Source organism: Pezoporus flaviventris, unplaced genomic scaffold (genome assembly GCF_033815535.1).
Source record: "Pezoporus flaviventris isolate CSIRO_AGI_PZ_B2104156 unplaced genomic scaffold, CSIRO_AGI_Pfla_v1 ptg000025l, whole genome shotgun sequence".
Taxonomy (NCBI): Eukaryota; Metazoa; Chordata; class Aves; order Psittaciformes; family Psittacidae; genus Pezoporus; species Pezoporus flaviventris.
Genome location: NW_026892573.1, coordinates 15,874,614 through 15,894,224, shown reverse-complemented (window position 1 = coordinate 15,894,224; position 19,611 = coordinate 15,874,614). Strand labels below are relative to the sequence as shown.

General features: G+C 41.7%; 1 protein-coding gene across 4 annotated transcripts in view; it reads right to left on the bottom strand.

Moving 5' to 3' along the window:
- Positions 1 to 19,611, bottom strand: part of ATP8A2 (ATPase phospholipid transporting 8A2) — a 323,662-nt gene that overhangs the window by 13,187 nt on the left and 290,864 nt on the right. For all 4 annotated transcript variants that reach the window (XM_061457660.1, XM_061457662.1, XM_061457661.1 and 1 more), the window contains 2 exons: positions 16,436 to 16,524; positions 10,741 to 10,845 (listed from right to left, as the gene is read on the bottom strand). In XM_061457660.1, coding sequence (XP_061313644.1) covers positions 10,741 to 10,845; positions 16,436 to 16,524 — 194 coding nt within the window. The remainder of the gene's footprint in view (positions 1 to 10,740; positions 10,846 to 16,435; positions 16,525 to 19,611) is intronic.

Here is a 19,611-nt window from a genome sequence, read left to right as displayed (position 1 = left end):
GAACTCTTCAGAAATGAGTTTGTATTTTGTTATGACTTACTAGAGGAGATAGAGAACACAGGCACACCAAATGAGCAAAGACACTTAGCTGCCATTGGTTTTAACTTGCTGCCTTTCTGGATTATTCAAGCACATACACACATATGAAATGACACGGTTTGTTTCTGCTTTTCCACTTTCTAGAAGGAAGAAGTAAGGTACCAGAGAAGCCTTACCAGGGCTGCTAAAAATGACACCAACAAAAACCGGAAGCACATACATATCCAAGGTGATACCCCTTGCTGCCTTGAAAACATGCAAAGAACCCATGGCAGAAGCACAGCTCTTCAGTGCAAAATACCCAACATCTATGGATAAGCCCAGACGACAAGCAGGCACACAACTGTTTTCCCTGTCATCTGAATAGCTATGAACCCACTTGCCCTACTGCCTGCAGATGCAGTGGTCTCTGTTTCTTCTATCCTATGGTGCTGCCACAGCATTTAGCAACAAGTAAATCATTGTACAGCTTGGTTTAAAGAGAGAACCCTCCAAAGCTTACGCTAAAATTCTGCCCTTAACTCCACAGCCTCTCTCCTACCCACAGTCATTTTCAAATGGAGCATTAGGCAAAACCTCCTTGTTCAGCCTCTTTCCTTCCACTGTCACATACTCTGTTAAATGCATTGCTGCCTGAGAAGCCCTGGCTAGCCTCCATTCCTCTCCTGTTGGAAGAAACATCTTGCAGTGCACTATCCTTGCACTGCAACAGCAGGAAAGGAGGGAAGGAGTGAAGGAGGGAGTAAGATAAGACGAAATTTTTTTGCAAAATACTCCAAGATCAGGAAGTTTCTGTCCCTGTCATCTTTAGCTGGGGATGAGATTTTGAAGAGATGAATTTGTTCAACACTGAAGTATCCTTTTCTCCCCTTTTAAAATTTAGAATTAAAACACAGCCGTTCATTTCTTCCATATGTTCCAAACAGTACCTTACACAAAAGCTCGTTCTTTCTTTGTTGACATGTTTCTACTACTGAAAGTTACATCAAGATAAAATACGAAGAGCAACAAAAAAAGGTCTGAGACAGACTTCTCCAGCTTTGATCAATCCTAATCATCAAACTGCTTACAAGCAGACTGTTGATTTCCATTTCAGTCTCTTGGTTCTCAAACTCCATTAAGTTTCTGCTAAAGAAGAACCACAGGTTCAAGCACTGACTTCTCCCCAAGTATGACCCGGCAGAGGGGACTCGGGGATCCCTTGCTGGCTTCTAGGACACACCAAGTATTCCAGAGGATTTATTCACAATTCCATCTCTCACCTTTAATGCAGTGTAACGCCACTTAAAGGCTTACAGCTTCAGTCATGGTCCTGATGGACAAAGAGCGAGTACCATAATGCAGGCAGAGTCTATGGCCACACCTTTGTAATTGGACAGAGACCCATTTTAATTCCTCAGATACTCCCTGTTGGCTGAGGGCACTCCCCCAGCCAAACTGCAGGCCTCAATGTAACTTTTCTTTTAGTTTAGACTCGAGCGTTTACTTGAAGTCACGTAAGGGAGGAATTGGAGTTATAGAGCAGGCAAAGAGATGACAACTAACACAGACTTGGCATAAGGAGAACATGAAACCAACATTCTTCCAGACCAGGAGTTCAAAATTAGAGCAAGCAAATCACCCTCCTACGGAACAGCAAAAGTAGCAACTACAGGCTTCTGCTGGTTTCTCTCTTTCGGTCCACAAAGGGGAGATGTTATTTTTGGTTATCTAGCATTAGATTGCAGGAATGTTTTACTATGAGGTCAGAGTAGGAGGTCTTTTTAATTTAAAAGGCAAACAGGCATTACTGATAATGAAGCTGCAGTGTAATCAAAGGAAATCTCCAGAGCATTTCACAAGGAAGTATCTGAGGCATATAAACAGTAAAACAAAAATCAGCATTTTCTTTGCAGAGTCAGCGTCTACGTACACTGCTCCTTAATCACTCAGGATCTAGATGAAATAAAGAGACATCTAAATCCATGTTCCTATTGCTTTTTTTTCTGTGAATACTTAGCAAGCCATGAACAAAAACCCAGACCATGGCTAGAAGACCAGACGGTTACCAGGCACAGACTACAGGGAAATGACGATAGAAGTGTGACCTGTGCCACTTGCAGCCTGAGAGGTGGAAGAAGTTACCTATCAGAGGTGACTCTTGCAACAAGACAACCAGGCTTTAGGGAGTACCAAGTCCTCCGTGAGGGTTCAGCAACAGCAAACTCTCTGGGGAAGCTGGAAGTCTTATGCCCTGTCATGGTACAACATCTCCAAGACTTGTTAATGCAGTGGCTTCTCAAGTACATGTGACAGCTACAGAGGAAAAATTCCTTTTTCCTAGGTAGGAAGCAATTACTGAAAGAACTTTCCCTCTCTGTGAGTTACATTTGACATTATCCAGACAACTATTTGTCTGTTAAGCATCATATGTATCTGGATGTGTGGCCCTTACATACTTGAATTAGCCGTGTAGTGAAGAGCTCTCCAGGCCTGGAACATGTGGTACCAAGCTCTTATGCCAACCCTCCTGCCACACCAACAGAAGCCCATGGATCGATGACCTTCACCAGTGCCCTGGAGAAACACTATTACAGCTTGTCATTTGGCCTGGCAGCATGCTACTTCACCAAAACAGCAGCTTTCCTTTCCCATTACACCTCAGAGGTTTAAATGCAGGACCAAAGCACGAAGGAGAACCTGCATGCAGCAGCAGACCCCACATCAGGTACATGCAAGTCTTCCCCATGTTGCCACATCACTTGTGCTCATGGCAGAACCACTCTGAAACAGCAGACAAGAGGACAAGGCATCCACAAGCTTCAGCCAGCTTCTGTGCAGCACCTAGACTGTATGTAGAGTTCTAGGACAAAAATCCTCTTCAAGCTGGGCCTTTAACTTGTACAGCTAAAACTATGACAAAGCTTTTCTTCTGGTGACAAGCAAAGATGATTTACATTTTTGTCATTAGCTATGTCCTAAGACAAAAAAAAACAAATGGATCCCTCCTTTGACTCCTCAAATCACTTGGACAATCCATTCTAGCCTGTGAGGTTGTTATTCCCAATCTTCTTTCCAAGACTGCTTCTTTAAACAGAATTGTATTGGGTTTATGTGGCGAGGTTTTGGTCGCAGGGGGGCTACAGGGGTGACTTCTGTATGAAGCTGCTAGAAGCTTTCCCTGCGTCCAACAAAGCCAATGCCAGCTGGCTTCAAGATGGAGCAGGAGCGACAGGGCAGCTTTGGTGTGTAACGTGCATCCAGCCAGGGTCACCCACCACAAGATCACAGTATTACCAAGCACTTTTTAAATATACCATCGAAAAAAGCAAGCACTAAACATCACGTGCCTCTGCGAAAAGCAACAACCCTAAGAAAATAATAAATGAGAGGTCTCTGTGCTTAGAGTGCCTTCTATTTCTACGCACTGCAAACATTAAGCATGCGTTTATGCAGTCCATTATGGGAATGTGTTGAGAGGGGGACAGGTATCATCATCATCAGCTGTCCCAAAGCCAGCTAATCTAACATGAAATTGAAGCTCCCTGGTTTTGCCTTCAGCCTTTCAAGAATGTGGGAAATGACTCAAATTAAAAGTCTGAGAAGCAGAGAAGGCTAAGTGTGGCTTGCTGCTGTTCATCTATCCTCCTTTTGCTATCACTGCTGTTTACTTCTTGTTCCTAAGTGCCTCACTTTACACTTACTCTAGTGGGTTCTTGCTCCTATCCTCTACAGATAAGGTGGCAATACAGTTGCAATTATAACATTCTTTTCCTACTCACTCATTTTTTCAGAAGTAGTCACCTTGGAGGTTCAAGTTCTTCATGCTTGGTCTCTATGTAAAGATAGTTTGTTGTGGGTTTGGTTTATGTTCTGTTTGTTTTTTTTTAATCCAAATCTCCTCATTTAAAAGAAGTCCCCTTACATACTTTGACTAAAGTTAAAATGGCTTCTGTATTTAAACCTCTAAACTCCTACCAACTTCTTCCTTTTCTTTAGAAGGAAAAAGAAAACAAACAGGAAAACCCCAAAACTACAGAACAGCTTAGTGCAACAGCAAAAACTGATGAACTTTGAAAGTGTCTGGATACAATTTAGAGCAAAGCTCAAGACATTTGGTTGACCTGTAAAAAAAACAAATTGCTTTTCTTTAAGCTCTTAAGTATTTTGTAATTGTCCACTAAATATTTAATATCTAGTGCAACTTCTGTTTTCTTGTCCTTGCTGAATGTAACTTAGTACTTGATTCTTTGCCACAAATCAGAGGTGCGAATGCAGGCTGTCCTGCCTCTCTTCCCAGACAGGGTTAGCCAACAGAGGAGCCCAGGCTGACTGCTGAAGCCATTAGGCTGGAACAGTTGTTATGGAGCAGTTCTCCTGCTGTGCAGCCTGGAGGGAAGATTTCTTCTTCTCTCCCCTGTAGAGATCCCTGGTGCCCAACCCAGTGGATTAGGCACCAGAGAGACTGGCCCCTTAATCAGTTTCAACTCTCATCTTGTTATGTTCTCTTTTTTCTAATCATTCCTTTCAATTCACAGCTCCATTCTGGCCTTTGTGCTGATTCTGTACCTCCATCAACTTTGACTTTGCTAACAGGTTTGATCACAGCTCTAAATCCTTCTCCAGGTCACCAGGTTTTAACCTTATTAGTGCACTGGCTCTCCCTCAAGGTTACATTATAGGCACAATCAGGATGTGAAATAATTAACTGTACCAAAGAAAAGGCATGCCAGCTCCAACTGGTTCGTGCTAGCAGCTGGGTGCTTGGGTCCCCCATGCCAGTGGGAGTATAACAACTCCTTCACTCCTCTGGCCAGCTTCCGAGACCCTCTCTGCCCTCTGTTCCTTCCCACCTCTGCCCCACAGGCTCCCCACTGCTCAACTTGGAGCAGAAGCAGAAGCCAAGCTAGCAATTTCAAGTGCCTCACACATAGGGCTAAGAAATGCCAGAAATTAACAGTACATAATGTGATGATTCCTTTACTGATATGGGACAGGAGGGAGACAGAAAGGGCCAAGTGTAAAATAAAACAAAATTATGCATTTTCCACCTACCATACACGAATGCTTACCATATGGAATCAAAGAATTCAAAAAAACCCCACTGATATCATTTTATGTGCTTTTTGCTAGTAAAAGGAGTCTAATATCTTTTTACTAGAAAAGCTGCAAGGAAAAATCGTAAATATGCCAGTCACTTTGTTGTGCACGCTGGTGGAGAAACCTTGCCTTGGCTTCCCAGAAATGGTGTGAAGAACATCTGGAAAAATTGATAAAAAGACTGCAAACCCTCAAACCAAAATACACCTCTCCCCTCTTCAACCTCATTTAATGCTCAGCTGCACTGGATGGGCTGGATTCAGACCACAGTCATGCATATCCTGAGTAAATACAATGAATTCAACACATTCAGGAAACAAGAATTTGGCTCCAAACAGCCAATGCCGTTTAACCAGTTGAAAACACAAGACTGAGTTTGTTTCAAATAAGATTCATTGTACCTGCTGCTGTGAAGGGGCCTTACTGGCATGGTCTGCCTATTCAAGTAGATGTAATTTGAAATGCATCAATAAAGAGACAAAGTGCTTTGAAACATAATGAGTCCAAGCCTTGTTCCTCTTGATCTTAATGAAAAAGCTTGCCTCTTCCTTGGGAAGCACGAGATCAGGTCCTCAGCTCATTCACAGGTTTGTTAAAAGTGAAGGCTGTTTTACCGTTTCTGCTTCTGCTGGCGTGAAGCTGAGGGCTCTGCTGCTCTCAGCTCCCTGCACAGCCACAAGCCTCAGTCAGGTTTCCCATGTTCTCCTCTTCCTTGCTCCTCCACAGGGACTTGTGGAGTGAGCAAGTCTCCACGGGTGTCAGCTCACTGATTACCCACTGGGTCATGCAGCTATTGAAATGAGATAGGCGTCTGCCCTCACCCACCAAATAAAACCCAGGCTAAGATAAATAAGATGGCTTGCTCTCAGGGCGAGAGCTGATCATGCACATTTCGCTAAAGCGACAGTGTTAGAAGCACCTAAATGAAAGAGAATCTCCACTGGTATGTCTCTTTGTTGAGGGCAGACAACAGAGACTGTGGGGAACTGATGTTTTAGGTACACTGAAAAACAGTATTTGTTTTACGAAATAGAGATGAAAGAAAGAGGTGTCTATCTATCATCAGTGGGTGAAAGCAGCAAGAGGAAAAAGGTATACTGAAAAATGCGCAGGAGCACACCACAGTGCTTCCCTGTTGCTTCCTTGTGACTACAGAACTACACCTCTCTTGTTTCGTTGTCACTTCCACTGTTCTGAGATACTGCCTCCCAGCTCTCTGAGTAACTGGAAGAAATTCTGCCCAGTATTTCAGTGTTGCAGGCATTTTTCTGCAACACCCCAGACAGGCCATTCAGCTCCTTGTGAAGTACACTAAGTCATGAAAGCTACATTGTTCTTTATTATCAAATAATGTTCTAATCTCAGCCACCAACCAATTAAAAGCAGAACAGAAAAACAGAAGACTACCTTTAAAGAGAGCTCTTTGGCAATTCCAAGACAGAGAAACCCTCTGTAACAGGAAATCTACTGTCACAAGGAGGGTGCTGCACAGCTTTGCTCACTCCCCATTAGTTGGCCAGTGGAGCAATAAAGTGACATGAGTTCCAGAGTAAAGTTTGCTTTGGTCCCTCATCAGCCTTTACTCCACCTGAACTCCTGCTGACTTCAATGAGAGGTTAGATGGAGTGAAAAGTGAATGAGAATTTGAAGATTTGGCCCTTTATGAGGCAAGATTTAGTTGTAAACTTATTTAAAGACACAAAAATGTCTGCAGCTGAGCTCAATGACACTTTTGAACACAAACCTGTAGAAAAACGCTGTTTGTTTTCTTTGTGTAAATCTTGCATGTTAACACAACTAGGTCTGCTGGGCAGGTGTCTCCACATGTCCATTATTTACTTTGGCACAGGAGCTGTCCCTCTCACCTCTCCAAATTCATGTAAATTTAGTGTTAAGTCTTGCCTTTTGTTACATGAGAGTGCCAGGGACCCTTCTCCCTTCCTGCACCAAGGCTTGCTCACGTTGCAGCTGGGCTGCAGTCCAGCTCAGCACCACTGGATGCCAGGCTGGGGAGGGCAAATTCAGGTACTCATCTTCCACAAGCAGGTAGGCAAGCAAAGCATGGGATCCATCACCAGCCCCTTACTGCGCTCTCTCTCAAGCTATTTCTGGACTTGCAAGTTTCCTAAGGTGCTTGAAATCCCCTGCTCCTGGAATCATCTGAGAGTGAGATCATCCCAGTTTCCATGAGAAATTTTGAGCCATCTAGAGGAGATTGACAGAGAAATGAGAACACGACCAATTACAGCTCAAAACTATACACTTCATATAAAATCCAAGCGTCACTCTAATGTTATTTGCAAGGTTTCAGGACCCAGCTCAGGGTGCTGACACTCTTCCCTGTACAGAACAGATGCTCCCTGGTCTCCCACATGCCTTGCTGTTTGCTCCCTGCCACAGGTAAGGTAGAAATTTGCGCCTTTTTTTTTTGATTGCTATAAGCAAATTCAATTTTATAAACTGTTCAAAGGGGCTGAGATTCAGAGGGATGTAACAGGCACTAGTGAAGACATCTTTTATTAACCTGGGAAAAGTGTGTCTAGCAAGAACAGACGGCAGGGTGAAGACCCTCTAAGACGGTGTGTGCAGATACAGGTACCAAGTGGCACATGCAGATCTCATAGCGCTCCCTCCCCATGTGCAGTGAGGACCTAGGTGCTATCCTGCTCACATCTTAGAAATTCAGCTGAGCCGAAGCAAACTGTTGGCACCCTGTTGTGCAAGCCTAGATGCACTCACTGCTTTTTGAGGTTTGTGAATTGCTTTTTGTTTAGCAGGTTAACCCTAAACATTCAGATCTTGCACCTCATTTTTTTGTCTAAGGGCTAGGCAACGATAAAAGCAATTAGCTCCCTAAATCCTTCTCTTATCTGTAATTGGGTGTGATTTTTTTGTTGTTTGTTTGTGAAAAACACTGAACAAAAATAGTGTCTACTACATGAGCCAAGAAAATAGGCTCTGATGACAGCCAGCTTATCTTCCACAGCTGCCTGAACAAACCAGCACCTAATGGGTATGTTTTCAGGAACACTTCCAACCAAGAACTAACACTGGTACTTGGAGGTGGCAGATGGAGCTGTACAGTTTTAACACAGCTCCCTACTTTCCATTAGAAATGAGAAGACTCCAGTCACTTCCCCTTCCTGAATAGTGTCACACTGCCAGGAATGTCCCAAGAGCAATGGGGCTGCAGGCAGGAGGGCAGAGAAGTGCACATGTCCCGGCGCTCACTTCCATTGGCTTCAAGGAAATATTTCAAAAATAAAGTGCATGAACCAGAGGGGTTGTAACTGCACAAAATTCCCACTCTGCAGCTTTCCCACCCTCACCCTTCCCTTTGGACAAGCACATGATTTCTAGCAGGTGTGAAAGAGCCAGGAGACAAACAAAAGAGAACAACTCTGAAGAGCACTCAGGAGGCCACATCACAAGCACAGCACACCAACTCCTAGCAGGCAGAGGCACTCTACCATTATCTAGTTCACAGATGGACCACCCAGAAAATCTGGGAGCAATTAGGAAGGAGAACAAACAAATTCATGGAAAGAAGGGGGGAGGGAGAATGGGAAGGACAGCCAGAAGGGATTCCTTACATCATCTCCATGCAAGCGTTTCGAGAATGAAGTGAAGCTATATGGAGGAGGAATGCAGATGAAAGAGTTTGCAGTGAGAATGCAATAAAATAAAAGGCTATGAAAACATGTAGTATATGAATGAATTACAACAGGGCCATTACATTTACAGAAAGTCAGGTCAGTGTGTAAACAGAGAAGAAAACCATCAAGTTCTTGGAGACACATACACGCACATATAAACAGATCAAATGCTAACTGTCTCTCTCACTATTAACAGTATGTCAGCCCGCCTTGCAACCCGGGGGCTCATCAGGCAAAAAGCTGACTCACTCCCCTCTCCAGCTGTCAAGAACTGGCACTAAATACTGTCAGGAAAACACAAATGCTACAAAACACCACTATCTTATGCATGGATAGGAACCACAGCAACACTCAAGGGGCTCATACTGCCAGAGCCGTGTGGCTGGGAACAGCCAGTTTTCTACTGGCTTGGATTCCACTTGCCTGCCATCTACTCAGTCTGTCAGTCAGCAACTCACAACACCAAGTTACAGCTTTCTTGCCTGGGGGAAGCTGACCTGATTTTGGTACCAAGTGCTTTGGCTCTAAGTGACTTTCAAGTGACTGCTCAGACCTCTGAAACGAAGACATTTTTAATTAAATGCCTGATTTCAGGTTTTAATTGTGGCACAGAAAGTAGCCTCTGTTGACTAGTGCTGCAAAGTCTGATCTTTGTTTTTAAATGATTTGATGTGCAGTTCGTGGCTTCTGCAAGTAAGCACAACTTACAAACAGTGTTTTGTAGAATCTAAAAGTCACAGCAGAAAAATGACTCAAAATAAAAACTGAAGATACCAAGTGTTTTGAAGTGATCTTAATCAATAATGCTGTGTTTACTTTGTCTTGGTCTCTGAGAAGCAGACTCTGGTCACTAAGGACATCTTTTAAACACATTAAAGTTCACATAAGCATTTCTTTTAAAGCTTTTCAATTTACTATAATCTTGGTAAACTCACTCCCTGATAATTTTCCATATCAATAGTCCTTATTAACTCACACAAGTTCAATTGAAAAAAAATTCTACTATCCACTCATCTTAGCAGCAGCTACAATATGGCAATTAGTTTACCTTAGAATAGAGATCAAAGGCTCAAAGGATGACCCTGCCCCAGAAGAACAAAATCTTTTAAAAGCCCCATTCCACTCAGTTTGCTAGTTTATAAGGTTTGCTAAAATCCAGTTTAATGATCATGTAGTTTCTTAGCAAGTCATGTGGTGCCATATTGTGTAAGGAACAGAAGAGCTGGTTCTAAAACCTTTTTGATGGGGAGCTTTTCCAACCAGTGGATGCAGAACCACGATCTGAGATAGTAAATGAAACTGTTGGATGCAAAAGCCTCCCTATGATTTTCTTTAGCTTCTTTCAGAAGAGACAAAAGTTCTCACACAACACATACTCTCCCCTTACAATGAAAGATTCCATAACAGCAATATGTTCCAGTCCATATGGTGTGGATATAAGGGAGAGGCACAACGAGAAACTGAGAACACTGAAAGCAGCAGCCTGTAAGCTGCAGTGGAAAGAAGAAAAGGCATAAAAAAAACCCTCAAGGTGAAACTGAATGAAGCCGTAGAGGACACGGGATTAGGCAGTTCTCCTTTTAACTACAGTCTTCATATCCTGAGTTGCAGACAGCTTCTTCACCTGACACTGATACCAGATTAATTGGTTGGGTTTTTTTGATGACAAAGTATTTCAAAACCAGCCTGGTCCAGCAGCCAGGTAATAGCACTATATGCTACCAAGCAGGAGACTGAGTAGCAGCTTCCAATACAGCCTCACTGCAGTAATGCACGGGAAATGAAACTGAAAGAGCTGATATTGGTGGAAGCAACAGACATAGATGAAAAGGAACAACAATAAATGAATAGCACAGGATAGAAGACTTCTTACCCTGTCTGGAATCGGATTTGAATGGTAAATGAGAAATAGGGAGGGGAAGGGACAAAGGAGTCTGTTTTAAACATCAGCATAGACTCGCCCTACCTCTTTCCATTACTATCACGAAGCATGGCTTTTCCCAGTTCTCTCGTCTTCATCTCCAACTCCTGAACTTGCTCCAGCAAAGTTTTATGGTAGGTATGCTTGGCCCTGTACCACAAGGAAAAGATAAAAAGAAAAACAAGAGAGCCATATGAACATTTCCTTTGCTACAAAACCTCAATTTTATTTCTCATCTGAGAGGCACAGGGCCTTCCCTTGAAGGATTTGGGACATAAGGCACAGTGTATGCATGTCGCTTCAAGTTCACAATACTTGGGAAATATTACATAAGAAATGAGAAATCCAAAGGACTTCAAATTCAGCACAGCTTGGCTGCTTCAACACAACACTCAAAATCTATCCAGCCAGCAAAGCTATGGGACTATGGAGACCTGACACCACTGCCGTGGGACTGCTCAGGACCCAGGCACTCAGACAAAAGAGCTGGGATTCATTGAATATTCATGGCAGTAAAACATGATTCTATCTGTCTTTTGAGCTATGCATGGCACTGCCCTGAAAAGCTGAGGAGAGTCTTGGATAATAATTGCCATTCAAGCCCCTTTATTTTCATTTCTCAATCTCACATGACTTGGAAAGGCACTTCTTTCCCCACTGAGCTTTCAAAGTGACAAGTAATAAGACTGGCTGTGTCCTATTTGCTTGGCTTGGGGATTCAAAGAACAATCCATGTACGACATGCGCAACCAAGATTTGAAGAGCAATAGAGCAATGTTACTCATGAAGAGTATTTGGGCCTTTCTTCCATAGTTTCACCTACTGCTGCAGCGCTATTATACCTGAATTACACTGTTATAAAGGAGAGAATTTAGCCCCTCTGCCTTGACGTGTACAAAGCAATAACACAAAATGCAGGGATCTTTCTCCAACAGGCAGTTTTTGATCAGCTTCCTCTTTCGTGTCACTTAAAGGAGGACAAGTGTCCCATGAGATCATATTGATTTGCATATGACTGCACAATAAGCCTGAAAACAAGATGGAGCCAAGTCACTGAAACACCACTTACTTCATGGCATTAAAACAATATCCTTCAACTCTGAAATGGCAAAAATCTCCAAGTTTTACAAAGATCTCACATGCGGATACTATAATCTTTAACCAATGATGTAAAACATCAAATTCCCTCTAGCAGAAAAATAATAAGTGATGTATATGTTATTAAAATATAATGAAAATGCATTTATTTTTAAAAAGCTTGATTCTTATTACTCCTTCCATGGGGAATAAGACACAAAGACCACAAAATCTTTGCTGATATTATTTTAGATGACAGTGCCTTGATATTAACACTAGGTTATCCAAGTCCTTGGGTCTTTGTGTTGATGAATTAGGCCCCAAATGTGTCAAAATAAGCCAAAATGAAAACTACTTTTCAAAACACATCTGCATTTAAGAGAAAATTGAGCTATGTAATTCTTACAATCTTTAAAGCTGACTTCACTATCACACTCTTTGATTAAATGCATTGAAATTTTGACCTTGAACTCATCTTTTACCTTTTAAAGGGGCCATACCTAATATTGCAAACTTGAAGACTGAGCATATTTGGAACTTTGAAAATGCTTTATAATCAGTCTTCCCCACAGGAATCTACAAGGTATTCAATCTCTACCAAGGTTCTATGTTTATCTTGCCATACACCATAAGAGATGAGAGATGTTTTTCTTTTCCTTTAGAGAGAATATTGAATTTAAAATTTAATAGGACAGAGCCTGACCTACAAAGTCCAGCACAGCACACAGAGGCACACAGAGGCATTGCACTGGTATTTTACAATATGGAAAAGATTGTCCTGAAGTTGTGGGTACTGAAGTATTTTCTAAGTAGTGTGAAATGATGAAATATATGGGCTCTGCTGTGGCTGTGTATCCATAAAGCAACAATAAACCCACAGGTAATTGTTATGTATTGAGTCACTCCTTCACTTGGAAGCAAGAGCATCCATGGAAGAGTCAGTAATTAAGTATTTATAAAAAGAGTCTGAGCTGACCTATCCATGTACAAAAATATGATATTACAATTGTCTCAGAGTCTGGGCTTGCTCCCATCAAAGTCAACTGCAAATATTCCATGGACTGCTGGCAGCAGGACTGGATACTTCACGACAGCATATTATTAACTTTTGATACACAAAAATACAGGTGGAAGTCTTAGATTTTACCTTGTACTTTACAAGTGGCCCTAGATGCAGGATCAGCCCTTATGAGATCTTGTATTTGCTGTTACTTTTTGGCTGAAATTTGATGCATTTCATAAAGACAAACTCACCTTTTCCTCACGCACTGGGACATTAAGACCATGGGCCATACGAACAGGCAAAGGTTACCTTTGTAATTTGGGTGGCCCTTCCCCTTCGGAGCCAGGGAAGTGCATAGCTTCACTTTGCTACCCTAGGAGAATATCTGGGGGATTCAGGAGGTCAGAATCTGCCAGGTTACATTAATAAACTTTTCTCAAACCTCTGTTCTGGCTTGCAAGACTCAATAACATTTTAGGAGTCTTCTGCTCCAGGGACTGCAAGTGTGTACAAGGATGGGAAGAGCTCCCCATACTTTCTCTTACTTATACTGTGGGGCTGGCAAGTGCAACATGCTTCTTCCCCCATCGTAAAAAAGTACACAAAACTTTGGATAATGATTGGACAGCTCAGGAAATTTTTCACTGTAACACTAAGTATTGAGACAGCAATTATTAAGCAATTCTTGCCCTCTTGCCTGATTTTGCTGGAATACACTCTATGTTTTTATGATTCCCACATAGCTTTGTGGCTCAGCTATTTTGAGACTTCCTAGCACCAGTGACACGTATTCAAGTGATGTGTGCCAACTTTGAGGAAGCACTCACCTTATAAAGCTCTGTTCATTTCAATGGTAGCACAAGTGGGACTTTTATAAGGCAAAAATCAAATCCAAGCCACTGAATTCAGGATAGTGGACCAAAGTTAACAATGCGGTATTACAGCCAAGTGTTAATAATAAGCTTCCTTCTCTTAAAAGAGACTTTTCCACATTTCCTTGATTCACTTAAAAGAAAAAAGAAGCAAAAAGCCTGTTGCTGCAGGGAACATGGGAGATAAGAGGTGCGTTGACAGCTGCAGCCTGTGTAACAAAGGGAACATGTAAAACTAGCTCTTGCTTCCAGCATTACAAGTTTTGATAGCAGATGCATCACAGCAGTTTAGAAACAAAGATTCATATAGGTTTGAAACACATGTTCTTATCCCTTTTGACCTTTTTCCAGACAAAAACTCTGTACTGTATTTATGCTTCTCTGGCAGTATTTTGTACTGAAATTAGGCATGTACCTTTTGGATCACATGGATGCTCTTTCTGTAGACATATGCTTCATGTCCAAAAGAAACTGAAAGGGATAATTCCATGCCCATGAGAAGTCAGAGCTGCTGGAATTTTATGGCCAAAACCAGATTCTGAGATTCTGCTGAATTACAAACAGCAATGTGGTGTAACCGCTGCTGTAGAAATGTGCCGGCTGATTTCCAGAGGCCTTGGGCTCAAGTTCTGAATGGCAAGCTCCTTGGAAAGGAAACAGACCTTTACTCCTTCCATATGGCAATGCTGATAGCTGTGTCATTTCATTTATCCTAGTTAAAATGTTAATGGTATTAATTTTTCAGTGATGGGTTAAAAAAACCCAAACAGAAGTCCTGCTCAGAGAACAGATTTTTTGCTTAATGTTGATAGGAGCCTCCTGTTTAAAATCTGTTGGGAAAATATCTAGTACATCAATCATGCGTGTTTGTCTTGAGAGCTTCACAATCTCTGTGCATTCTTGGTCTGAACCAGCAAAAGGATTATGTTGCTGATATTTCTCTATGAAATATTAAAGAACAGGCTGAGTCAGTAAGAGCTTTAAATGAGTAATAGCTGAAGATGAGCCTGCCTTGGTCTGGCCTGTTTTACAATTTTCAAGTCATTCTTGCAAGAACTGATAAGAACAGAGGACAACTTCAGGACAGCCAGCTATCATGAAAACATTTCAAAAAATGAGGTACAATCTCAGACACTAAATATATATTTGATCCCTGATGCTGCAAACAGTCCAGCTCCTATTTAGCTTTAATCACAAAAGTAGTCCCACTTACCACTAAGCAGGCAATTTTAAATAATGCCTGACACAAGAGCAGGGCCTGTTATACTAAATTAATTCTAAGATTAATTTCTTTTTATCAGAGTTTTAAGAGGCAGGTCATAGACATAACCAAGAATCTCAACTTAAACAGTTTGGCCTCAGCTATAAAATTTTAGGATATTTTTCAATTGGAGAAGTTAAATGAGTGTAACAAAAAACCCTCTGCTGCACTAGACTATTAAATCATTGTTTGGCTTGAAAAGAAATCTTATATTATAATACCTAGTTTAATTTTAGCAATATAGCTCGCGAAAATTAAGCTGAGGAAGAAAATAGGAAAACATTTAAGAAGTACTTTATGATTGGCAGATTTGCCTACTACCAGTTTCACACAGCTGTGCTATCAACCCCACAGGAGAAAAAGACTTTCAGTTATATGCACATGAGCTGACTTAACCTTTTATGCCGATGTTAGAAACATGGCTGTCTTCAGGAGAGTTTCTAGTTTTTTCAGTACTTTCTGCATTTCTTTGTAAAGAAGACTGGTGGCCTTGGCAGAGTTAGGTTTACAGCTGGACTCAATCTGAAAGGCCTTTTCCAACCTAAATGATTCTGTGATTCTAAGAATCTTCCTTGGCTGACTGACAGCTCATCCCTGGAGCAGAGTTACATGTCACAATGCTTTCACTTTGAGCCTTTGTGTCAAGTGACAAGCTAACCTATATACCCCTCTTCACTCCAGCTAGGATCTGCTTTTCTGCCCCAGAGCTGGAATGTCCTGGATCCTTCTTGCACCAGGTTATTACACATGCCTGCAGTAAAACCTTCTTGGTTGTAACATAGCTTTCCATGGGAAAGGATGAAAGCTTCTGGTGTCTAAGACACTTAAAAGCAAGTTGAATAAAACACTAGAAATTCTAAATGAAAACATCACTTCTGCATTTCAAATTGCAATGGTAGAGAAGGTACGTTGCTTCTCTTTAAATCAAAGTTCTTGAATTTGTTTGCCTTCTGCAATGCTTGGAAACCCCAGAGTTTTGAGAGAACAGGATTACAGAGGCTTGTATTTCACAAGGGTTGTTCCTCCTCTCTGGGCAGGGAAGGAATGTTCAGGCACAGAGTGCAGAGCATTGCTCTTCTCTCAGTTAAGTCTTGGAAGACCCACTGTGGAAGGAAAACCCAAAGAGCAGCAGACAAACAAGCGGGAGCTTACTGGGTATGGATTAGAGTCTACTACCTAATTTGTTCAGTTTGACTGAGGTTATTTGCTCCTTTTTAGTAATAAGAAGTATCTTATGTCTGATTTAAATTTGCCTTTAACAAAAGGGCAGACAACACAAAGAATAGTATGACAACACACCTTCATTACTCCAGCAAGGCTGCCTCCTTCAGATTCAGGACTAACTACTCACTCTCTCACATTGCTGGTTGCATTGGCAGGTGAGAAATTGCTCCCACTTGGCTTTGCTCAGAGATATCCCAAAGGAGTATCACTATTTTGTTTTCACTGGAAGGCTTTATACTGGACTGGACAAAATATGCATACAGAATAATTCCCGTAATACCGAGAGGACTGTTCAAGACTTACGCTGTCCATGCCACGTCTTTAACAAGGCATGCAGTGGGCACGAGAAACAAGCCAAACCAGAAGTATCCACATCTCAACACCATTCCAGCCTGTGAGGAAACAAACAAATAAATCATGAGTATTTTCAAGCCATGACATGTTAAGTGGTTTACTAGCAAAAAGGTAGCATGATGGCATGAAACAGGTACTACATCCATTACCTGGGTGATGTTGAAATTTGGTAGTGGGGGGAAGTCTCATCAACTCTTAACAGAAAATAGGCCTATAATTAACAAATAGCAATGACATTTCTCATTGCAGCCATGCCTTATGATCTCAAATTACTTAGAAATTTTCAAAGAAATCAAGTGTTTCGATTGAATCCTCCACTGATACTAATTTGTGGATCTAGACAGATACATTTTCACTCAAGAAGAGCACCATAAGTATATTTAGCTTGCACTTTTGTGCACCTTTTGTGCCTTTTGTTTACTCTCTTTCTACCCACTGCTCTAGATTTCTGAGCAGCATCAAACTGACATGGAAAAAAAATTACATTTTTCACTGAAATGTTTGTCATGTTCCATTTAAATACAGCACTTCCTGTTCAAGCTACTGCTGCCTCAAACTCAGGGTGGGAAACACTCACTCCTGTCCCACAAATGGCTTTTTTTACAAACAAAGAGCTCAAAGTTTATATTTGTGTTTTTCTCATTGTTGTAAAGCTTGAAGGAAAAGCCTGATAGGATCTGAGAAGGAAGGTATCTGGAAACCCTGCAGATCCCAGCATACACACGTAGTTACGAAACTAAATTGAAACATAGCACTATTTGCAGAAATTCTATTTTAGGTCATTGGAGTCTTTCACAGATAAATTAATGCTGAGGCCTGGGTTTGCTACATAGAAGACTTGAGAGGACCTCACCACCTCTTGCCATATCCCTGGCATATTCCTTCCCCAAAACCTTTACTTCTCAGGATTTTATGTTCCACATACAATGCCCACACGTATACCAATGCTCATGTGTGACACTACTGAAGGCAGGGAGGCCTATACCCATGGACACCACACTACAGCAGCTGCCTCCCCAGTGTAACACAGGCTTGGCTGGCTCAGCTGTGCCTCTGTTGCATCACACAAGAGAGCAGCAGCCTGCAATGCTGAAGTGTCAGGATATTTCACAGACAAAGTTGAGCTACAGAACATGGAACCACACAGAACATCTACTAGCCTTTGAAATAAGTTGCGAGAACACAAAATTTCTAATTATACCCTTCTGTGGTTGATCACAACAGAAGGAACTTCCATTACTCACCACAGCAAAGCTTTAAAACTGAGAAAACCCATCACATTGCATGGACAGGATGCCCATCAGCAGCACCCAACACCTTTTCCCAGTGTTGATCTCCGTCTAAATTGTCCACCTCACAACTCAGACATATTTAGTACCAACTTGCCCTTGGACTGCCAAGTAGTGAGTACTTCCAAAAGCATTTTTCACTTTTGAATACTAAATCCTCCACACTGTTGCTGGACTGACTGATCAGTGATAAATCTTGTACTGAAACCAAGAGCAAGCTAGACTGTGCTAAAACATTTATGGATACTTTGCCACCCACCCAGACAGTAAGCAAACACATTCCAGCCCCAGAATCAGCTCTCAGTTATTTGTGAACCCTCATGCCTACTTTCACATGAGAATGCCAGAAGCATATGGGCAGTTTTGATCTACACTTATTTAAGGAAAAGGATGTACAGGAATAAGAGGGAAATCATAACTTTATTGTTAGCCAAAAAGCTGAACTGTAATAACACAGTGGCAAAACATAATGAGATTTATCCTCATGCTTTGCTTTTCTTTGGCTGTGACCCTGCAAGTGCTAGGAGTCTAATCACATCAGCATTTCCACTGACCACCCTTCCATTGTCTGTGCTAATAAAGGCTAAAAGGGGATGTACAATTCTATATGCTATTTTCTGCTATTTTTGCTTCAAATATTTTATGTTCCACTTTTTGCCTTTGTAGCTGAAAGCAACTTGACACACCTGGAAAGTGCAGAACAGAGTATGTGCTCAATAGAATTTTAAATGCTATTATTGTTGCTAGAAATGTTGACACCTTGATGGCTGCGAATTTGGACATCCCACATGTTACATTCAACACCCAAAAAAAACACCAAACCAACCCCTCAAACCACATCCTTTTTGCCTGCAATTATGCATTTTTTTTCAAGTATTATTCTGTCCAAAATCTGTATCATTAACAGTAAAAGTATTAATCTCATCTGAAGCCTGCCAGATACTAACTTTTCTACTGGCAAGCCTTTTTCTACACAACCCTTCCCAAGATTTTACTCCATTCTTCAGCTCGTAAGGAAGGTTTCTTTCCTGCTCATCTCTAGTTTCCCTTTGGAGTGATAAGACTGCTATGTTGCATGACAGTGAACTGGTTTGTCTTGCATGCACAGCTCTGCCTCTGAACTCTGCCTCCTCTCTGGCAAGGTTACACCATCTGCTCACAGGATGGGAGACCCTCAGCAGAGGATTCACTGGAACCCACCCAATATTGTTCTGGTGACATCCAAAGACAGCATTTTCAGGGTATTGCCAACCCATGGGATACAGGGTTGGCTTATGAACAGAAGTTATAGTAGGAACACTTGTATATCACAACAGAACCTTCCTCAGGCTTCATGGCTGTTGCTGTGCTCCATTCCAGTTGTTCAGCTACTCATGACAGCAGTGAAGACAGTACTGCAATACATCTACAGTGAAACACAGCATTTCCATACACGGTCTCAATGAATAACAACCTTCAACTATCAACTATCTCTCCCAGATAAGAAAAGCAGAACTACTAAACAGGAATCATCACCATATTTATTTTTCCTTTTTAAGAAGGTCACAGAAAGGAGGCGTAGAAATAGTTTGTTTTTTTAAACAAATCCAAAATTTGACCAGCTCTGTCATCACACAGGCTCCACAATATGCAACTGACTCATTTTTCTTCTGTCTGCTGATGTAAACATTAGTGACTAGCACATCCAAAGCTAACTACCAGAAACCATTAATCACATGGCACCCCAAACCCACTTGAGACTAATGCAAGTCTTCCTGCTGAAGACATTGCAGCTTAATCTGCTGCCATCAGTAGATCCCTTTGCAAGCACTGATGAGGCTGCCATAGTAAAATCGC